The sequence below is a fragment of the Pinus tabuliformis genome, chromosome 1_1 (assembly GCF_031772625.1).
Source record: "Pinus tabuliformis cultivar Carrire ecotype Pingquan chromosome 1_1, CPIR1, whole genome shotgun sequence".
In the NCBI taxonomy this organism is placed as follows: Eukaryota; Viridiplantae; Streptophyta; class Pinopsida; order Pinales; family Pinaceae; genus Pinus; species Pinus tabuliformis.
In genome coordinates, this window is record NC_142297.1 from 261,404,849 (window position 1) to 261,413,547 (window position 8,699).

The 8,699-nt window shown below is 46.1% G+C and overlaps 1 protein-coding gene across 2 annotated transcripts; it reads right to left on the reverse strand.

Annotated features, from left to right (window-relative positions):
* Positions 1-223: 223 nt before the first annotated feature.
* LOC149212530 (uncharacterized) lies at positions 224-8,105 on the reverse strand. 2 transcript variants are annotated; one of them, XM_089391871.1, is made up of 5 exons: positions 6,122-7,336; positions 5,857-6,024; positions 5,602-5,748; positions 3,627-5,444; positions 224-3,469 (listed from the first exon to the last, which is right to left on the reverse strand). In XM_089391871.1, the coding sequence occupies exons 1-5, from the start codon at positions 7,052-7,054 to the stop codon at positions 368-370; spliced, it is 6,168 nt and encodes a 2,055-aa protein (XP_089247997.1). In that variant the 5' UTR covers positions 7,055-7,336; the 3' UTR covers positions 224-367. The 2 variants fall into 2 exon arrangements, with proteins under 2 accessions (XP_089247997.1, XP_089247998.1); XM_089391872.1 differs by having other exon boundaries at positions 225-3,469; positions 5,602-6,024; positions 6,122-7,226; positions 7,336-8,105.
* Between the last annotated feature and the right edge of the window lie 594 nt (positions 8,106-8,699).

Genomic DNA, 8,699 nt, shown 5'->3' on the forward strand with positions numbered 1-8,699 from the left:
TTCGGGATACAATATGTACCCATTGAAATCAAAGCGATATTCCGTGAAAATATAGAATTTAAACATCTTATTAAATAATTAATTTAATTAAAACAACAAAATCAAACGAAAAATTATTACCATTAACATTTAATAATGATTATAATATAAATCGCTGCCAAACCTATCCTGGATAATATAAATTGCTTAACGGAATGTTACTCAAATTTTTCTACAACCAATAGAATCAATTCATACGGTCTGAACGAAAGCAGTAACAATGTACTAAGCTAGTTTGTGATTCGTTTGTGAAAGATCTTACACCAGTCAAAAACAGCTTAATGCGAACCCCTTGGAATGAACCCTCTCATTGCCAAATTGGAATGAACTACTCCCACACTGGGCACTGTAATCTGTGACATTTAGAGACATCAAGCATCTCGAGCGACAAATGTTCAACACCTTCCACCTCTTCTAACTGGGAGCACCCTTGGACACTTAGCTCTTGAAGCCTTGTCGCATGCTCCAGCCCCCTGATTCTCTTCAGCTGCACACATTTGCCTGCCCCTAGCGCTTGCAAACATACCAATGCTGCCATACATGGCAGCTCCTCTAGCTCAGAGCAGCCAAAGATACTGAGGATTCGAAGTCTTGTACACCGCTCCAAGCCCCGTATGTTCTTCAGCTGCACACATCCGCTTGCCCATAGCTCCTCCAGACATAGCAATGCTTCCATACCCGGCAGCTCTTGTAACTGGGAGCACCCTTCGACACTTAGCTTTTGAAGCTTTGTGGCATGCTCCAGCCCCCTGATTCTCTTCAGCTGCACACAATCATTGGCGTATAGCATTTCCAAACTTACCCATGCTGCCATACATGGCAGCTCCTCTAGCTCAGAGCAGCCAAAGATACCGAGGATTCGAAGTCTTGTACACCGTGCCAAGCCGCGTATGTTCTTCAGCTGCACACATCCGCCTGCGCATAGCAACTCCAGACATAGCAATGCTTCCATACCCGGCAGCTCTTGTAACTGGGAGCACCCTTCGACACTTAGCTTTTGAAGCTTTGTCGCATGCTCCAGCCCCCTGATTCTCTTCAGCTGCACACAATGTCCTGCCCATAGTTCTTCCAAACATACCAATGCTGCCATACATGGCAGCTCCTCTAGCTCAGAGCAGCCAGAGACAACGAGGATTCGAAGCATTGTACACCGCGCCAAGCCCGGTATGTTCTTCAGCTGCACACAATCATTGGCGTATAGCATTTCCAAACATACCAATGCTGCCATACATGGCAGCTCCTCTAGCTCAGAGCAGCCAACGATACCGAGGTTTCGAAGTCTTGTACACTGCCCCAAGCCCCGTATGTTCTTCAGCTGCACACATCCGCCTGCCCGTAGGTCCTCCAGACATAGCAATGCTTCCATACCCGGCAGCTCTTGTAACTGGGAGCACCCTTCGACACTTAGCATTTGAAGCTTTGTCGCATGCTCCAGCCCCCTGATTCTCTTCAGCTTCACACAATAGGTTGCCCATAGCCCTTCCAAACATACCAATGCTGCAACACATGGCAGCTCCTCTAGCTCAGAGCAGCCAGAGATAACGAGGATTCGAAGCATTGTACACCGTGCCAAGCCGCGTATGTTCTTCAGCTGCACACATCCGCCTGCCCATAGCTCCTCCAGAGATAGCAATGCTTCCATACCCGCCAGCTCTTGTAACTGGGAGCACCCTTCGACACTTAGCTTTTGAAGCTTTGTCGCATGCTCCAGACCCCTGATTCTCTTCAGCTGCACACAATGTCTTGCCCATAGCTCTTCCAAACATACTAATGCTGCCATACATGGCAGCTCCTCTAGCTCAGAGGAGCCAGAGATAACGAGGATTCGAAGCATTGTACACCGTGCCAAGCCCGGTATGTTCTTCAGCTGCACACAATCATTGGCGTATAGCATTTCCAAACATACCAATGCTGCCATACATGGCAGCTCCTCTAGCTCAGAGCAGCCAACGATACCGAGGATTCGAAGTCTTGTACACCGCCCCAAGCCCCGTATGTTCTTCAGCTGCACACATCTGCTTGCCCATAGCTCCTCCAGACATAGCAATGCTTCCATACCGGGCAGCTCTTGTAACTGGGAGCACCCTTCGACACTTAGCATTTGAAGCTTTGTCGCATGCTCCAGCCCCCTGATTCTCTTCAGCTGCACACAATCATTGGCGTATAGCATTTCCAAACTTACCAATGCTGCCATACATGGCAGCTCCTCTAGCTCAGAGCAGCCATAGATACCGAGGATTCGAAGTCTTGTACACCGTGCCAAGCCGCGTATGTTCTTCAGCTGCACACATCCGCCTGCGCATAGCTCCTCCAGACATAGCAATGCTTCCATACCCGGCAGCTCTTGTAACTGGGAGCACCCTTCGACACTTAGCTTTTGAAGCTTTGTCGCATGCTCCAGCCCCCTGATTCTCTTCAGCTTCACACAATCGCCTGCCCATAGCTCTTCCAAACATACCAATGCTGCCATACATGGCAGCTCCTCTAGCTCAGAGCAGCCAGAGACAACGAGGATTCGAAGCATTGTACACCGCGCCAAGCCCGGTATGTTCTTCAGCTGCACACAATCATTGGCGTATAGCATTTCTAAACATACCAATGCTGCCATACATGGCAGCTCCTCTAGCTCAGAGCAGCCAACGATACCGAGGTTTCGAAGTCTTGTACACTGCCCCAAGCCCCGTATGTTCTTCAGCTGCACACATCCGCCTGCCCGTAGGTCCTCCAGACATAGCAATGCTTCCATACCCGGCAGCTCTTGTAACTGGGAGCACCCTTCGACACTTAGCATTTGAAGCTTTGTCGCATGCTCCAGCCCCCTGATTCTCTTCAGCTTCACACAATAGGTTGCCCATAGCCCTTCCAAACATACCAATGCTGCCATACATGGCAGCTCCTCTAGCTCAGAGCAGCCAGAGATAACGAGGATTCGAAGCATTGTACACCGTGCCAAGCCGCGTATGTTCTTCAGCTGCACACATCCGCCTGCCCATAGCTCCTCCAGACATAGCAATGCTTCCATACCCGCCAGCTCTTGTAACTGGGAGCACCCTTCGACACTTAGCATTTGAAGCTTTGTCGCATGCTCCAGCCCCCTGATTCTCTTCAGCTTCACACAATAGTCTGCCCATAGCTCTTCCAAACATACCAATGCTGCCATACATGGCAGCTCCTCTAGCTCAGAGCAGCCAAAGATACTGAGGATTCGAAGTCTTGTACACCGTGCCAAGCCCCGTATGTTCTTCAGCTGCACACATCCGCCTGCCCATAGCTCCTCCAGACATAGCAATGCTTCCATTCCCGGCAGCTCTTCTAACTGGGAGCATCCTTCGACACATAGGATTCGAAGCCTTGTACACTGTGCCAATCCCCGTATGTTCTTCAGCTTCAAGCATCCGTGTGCGTGCAAGTACTCCAACTCGAGGGGTTCCTGTGAAAACGAAATGTTCACGTAGTTCAAACACAACAAAGATGTTTATCTGTATCTTGATTTTCTTCTACATAACCTTTCTAATTCATTCGATACGTTGTGGTGAATCTTAATAGCGACTAAATATACAATCTTGACACAACAAATTCCTATTTACCTGTAATTCCAAACATACCAATGCTGCCATACATGGCAGCTCCTCTAGCTCAGAGCAGCCAAAGATACTGAGGATTCGAAGTCTTCTACACCGTGCCAAGCCGCGTATGTTCTTCAGCTGCATACATCCGCCTGCCCATAGCTCCTCCAGACATAGCAATGCTTCCATACCCGGCAGCTCTTGTAACTGGGAGCACCCTTGGACAATTAGCTTTTGAAGCTTTGTCGCATGCTCCAGCCCCCTGATTCTCTTCAGCTGCACACAATCATTGGCACATAGATCTTCCAAACATACCAATGCTTCCATACATGGCAGCTCCTCTAGCTCAGAGCAGCCAAAGATACTGAGGATTCGAAGTCTTGTACACCGCGCCAAGCCCCGTATGTTCTTCAGGTGCACACATCTGCCTGCCCATAGCTCCTCCAGACATAGCAATGCTTCCATATCCGGCAGCTCTTCTAACTGGGAGCACCCTTGGACACTTAGGGTTTGAAGCTTTGTCGCATGCTCCAGCCCCCTGATTCTCTTCAATTTCACACAATCATTGGTCCATAGCTGTTCCAAACATACCAATGCTTCCATACATGGCAGCTCCTCTAGCTCAGAGCAGCCAAAGATACTGAGGATTCGAAGTCTTGTACACCGCTCCAAGCCCCGTATGTTCTTCAGCTGCACACACCCGTTTGCCCATAGCACCTCCAGACGTAGCAATGCTTCCATATCCGGCAGCTCTTCTAACTGGGAGCACCCTTGCACAAGTAGCGTTTGAAGCTTTGTCGCATGCTCCAGCCCCCTGATTCTCTTCAGCTGCACACAATCATTGGCACATAGATATTCCAAACATACCAATGCTGCCATACATGGCAGCTCCTCTAGCTCAGAGCAGCCAAAGATACTGAGGATTCGAAGTCTTGTACACCGTGCCAAGCCGCGTATGTTCTTCAGCTGCATACATCCGCCTGCCCATATCTCCTCCAGACATAGCAATGCTTCCATACCCGGCAGCTCTTGTAACTGGGAGCACCCTTCGACACTTAGCTTTTGAAGCTTTGTCGCATGCTCCAGCCCCCTGATTCTCTTCAGCTGCACACATCTGCCTGCCCATAGCTCCTCCAGACATAGCAATGCTTCCATACCCGGCAGCTCTTGTAACTGGGAGCACCGTTGCACACTTAACTTTTGAAGCTGTGTCGCATGCTCCAGCCCCCTGATTCTCTTCAACTTCACACAATCCCTTGCAGACAGCTCTTCCAAACATACCAATGCTGCCATACATGGCAGCTCCTCTAGCTCAGAGCAGCCAGAGATATAGAGGATTCGAAGTCTTGTACACCGTGCCAAGCCCCGTATGTTCTTCTGCTGCACACATCCGCTTGCCTCTAGCTCCTCCAGACATAGAAATGCTTCCATACCCGGCAGCTCTTGTAACTGGGAGCACCCTTGGACACTTAGCTTTTGAAGCTTTGTCGCATGCTCCAGCCCCCTGATTCTCTTCAGCTTCACACAATCGTTTGCATACAGCTCTTCCAAACATACCAATGCTGCCATACATGGCAGCTCCTCTAGCTCAGAGCAGACAGAGATACCGAGGATTCGAAGTCTTGTACACCGTGCCAAGCCCCGTATGTTCTTCAGCTGCACACATCTGCCTGCCCATAGCTCCTCCAGACATAGCAATGCTTCCATTCCCGGCAGCTCTTCTAACTGGGAGCATCCTTCGACACATAGGATTCGAAGCCTTGTACACTGTGCCAATCCCCGTATGTTCTTCAGCTTCAAGCATCCGTGTGCGTCCAAGTACTCCAACTCGAGGGGTTCCTGTGAAAACGAAATGTTCACGTAGTTCAAACACAACAAAGATGTTTATCTCTATCTTGATTTTCTTCTACATAACCTTTCTAATTCATTCGATACGTTGTGGTGAATCTTAATAGCGACTAAATATACAATCTTGACACAACAAATTCCTATTTACCTGTAATTCGCCTTCCCTTTCCCACAGTGTGTTTAATTCGCTGTAGGACACATTTAGATACTTTAAATTCTTCACACCAACCCAGGAAGGCAGGGTCGAGTGGGGACAGTCTGTCCATGTGAGCCACAAGAGATTTGGTAACTCCACCTTCCTCGAAAAGCAGTTTGTCCATCTGAGCCACCAGATATTTAGTAACTCCACCTTCCTCAAAATGCTGTTTGTCCATCTGAGCCACCAGATATTTGGTAACTCCACCTTCCTCAAAATGCATTCCAAGAGATCATTGTCAGTATCAAGAATTTTCAAATTCCTGAAAATCCTTTCCAGAACAGCTTTATCAGTAGCATCAACGCCAAAAACATTATCTTCATCATGTTCACCGTGAACCATCCGAATTCCCCGCACAGGCACAGACCTTATTTCCTATCCATTGTTAAAAAGAACAATCGTTATTACATGTTCATTCAATAATCGATCCAAAAGTCATAATTTATAAAGGACTGAATAACTGAACACTTACAGAATCTAACAAATTACCAACGACGTTCTTAGTCCGACGCCAAAGTCGACGCGGATCCGAAGACTCAGCAAATTCTATTCTCAAATCCCTAACGTGGTCATGCATACGTATCCTGTTCAAACTGTCCACTTCTACTAAACATTTATTTTGGAGAGTTTGAAAACCCTTCCTTCCTCTCCAGCCTGAGCTGTTCCATATTCCTATGGCCGTCTCTTTCTCTGTTCCTATGAAGTAGCATGCTATGTCTAAGAATATTTGTTTTTCCTGAAAATTAAGTTTATTATAACTTATTTTAAACCTATTATGGATCTCGTCCGGAAGTATGTGTTGGAGACTCCCCAATTCATCTTCCCAGTCAGATTGGTCTCTTCCATAAAGAAGTGACCCAAATACTTTTAAAGAGAGGGGCAATCCCTCACAAGCTTCCAAGAACCGATCTACTAAAGATTCAAATCTTGGCTTTGGATACGGCTGGCTGAAGGCGTAGGAGCAGAAGAGAACTCGTGAGTGTTCTGGGTTAAGCTCTCTTAACCAATAAATGGATGAGTTTTCAACTTTTGAGCTTATGAGAATTTGCTTATCTCTCGATGTGATCAATATTAAGCTATGCGGGTGGAGATCGCGGATTTCAACTGGCAAAAGTGCATCTACTTGATTCACATCATCTACATCATCTAATATAACTAAGGCATTACAAGATTTGAGAGGCTCTTTGAGCATCTCTGTACCTATATCAACACTCTTTACTGGCTCATCTTTTGAGGTCAAGCTTTTAAGAAGTTCTCTCTGCATCAAATTTAATGTGCCTTTAGCCCCATTATCTTTGACGTCATGCAAAAAGCACGATTTATGAAAATCAGATTTTCTCCTATTGTAAAATTCTTTAGCCAATGTAGTCTTTCCTATGCCACCTAAACCCCAGATCCCCAACATCTGAGATCTCCCACTCTGCTGTTGCTGCAATCCCACTTTATCTTCAAAATCTTTCAGTTTATCGTCCAAACCTGTTGGAAATTTGGCAACGTGCAAATCTGGCTTTTGCTTTTTCAGTATCTCCAACAGACGTTTAACCACCTTATCTAGCAGCTCCACCTCCACCTCCTCGCTAATTTTTCAGAAAAACATAAATAGAATTGTGAGAAACCAACGTCTATTTCTACTTATTGAACATAAAATACTACCATATCAAAAGCGATGGAAGGTTGAGTTCTCACCCAATATTGCACGCCTTCAGCTCAAACCCGTGGAAGTCTGCGACCCGAGAAAGTGCATTTCTCCAATTTTTAATCTTCTTGGAGCCATATCGTGGCTGCTTTTCGTGTGTTTTCTTCTTTGCCAGGTTTTCTAGGTCTTGAGCATATTTTCCCTTTTTACCGCGCGTCCACCGAACCTCATAGGGCGGGACACCGTAAAAGACAGGAATGGTAGGAGCCCCTGTCTGCAACATTTGTACGAGCTCATCTAGGCACCAAGTTGATTCAGCGTATTTGGCAGACAAGATGGCGACGTGGACAGAGGCGGTGCTGATAGCTTGTTTTATTTGAGAAGGAAAATCGTATCCTTGTTGCATCTCCTCCTCATCCAGAAAGGCCCTCACTCCGTTTTCGAGAAGGCGAAGGTAGAGAGACCTGGCGAAGGTTTTCTTTGTATCAGGACCTCTGTGGCTTATAAACACTTCGTACCACTGATTGTTGCTGGGATGAGGAGCGATGGAGGCAGAGGCAACGATGGAAGACGATGCAGCCATTGCAAACTGGAAAACAGAAGTAAAAATGGTAGGTAATGTTTGTCGATGCTATGAACGCAATTTGCAGAGGAGGAAATAAGTTATGGTTTCAGAAGCGCACTGAGATTGTCGTGAGGATCGGTGTGCAGTGGTATCCTTCTATATGCACACACATTAACCCTACCACTGAACTATGTGCGGGTTTTCTCCATTTTTATTCTTTATAATTAAAGAACCAAGCCCCATATCGACCACTAAATTCTCGGACACGTTATTCAAACTATATGCTGACCGTCAACGACTTCTAGTGCCTGTATAGGCCATTTACCCTTCCACAGAGATGCTAACCCCGTGTGTATAGGTCATTATCAAAAGATTATTCGGAATTAAATTTTAGGTGAGAGTATAACAAGCATCTTTAAGATAAATTCAATTAACTATATATAAAAATATTTTAATAAAAACTTATGTGTTTTGCCTATTTTGAAATTCAATTGATGGTTGTCACCGAGGGGCCACACAATTGATGGTTGTCACTACTACAGCGCCGTGAGCGATGGTGCGAATACATCGATGAAGAATATACTCCCAAAATTGAACACGTCAGAGAAGTGCTCAGCGAAAATTACGCGTCAAAAGGAAATTTTAATTTTGATTTCTACGGGTTTTTTAAACAATTTAAATATTATTATAAAATTCGCTGTGAAGGGATCCTCGTCTGGCGGCCATTTCTGAAAATTACAGGATATCTACTATTCCTGTAGGCTCAGACTCCATGAACCAATAACCAATAAAATATGTCGGTGGGCGGTTTCACAGAAATTTCATGAACATCACATCAAGGTTGTAGAT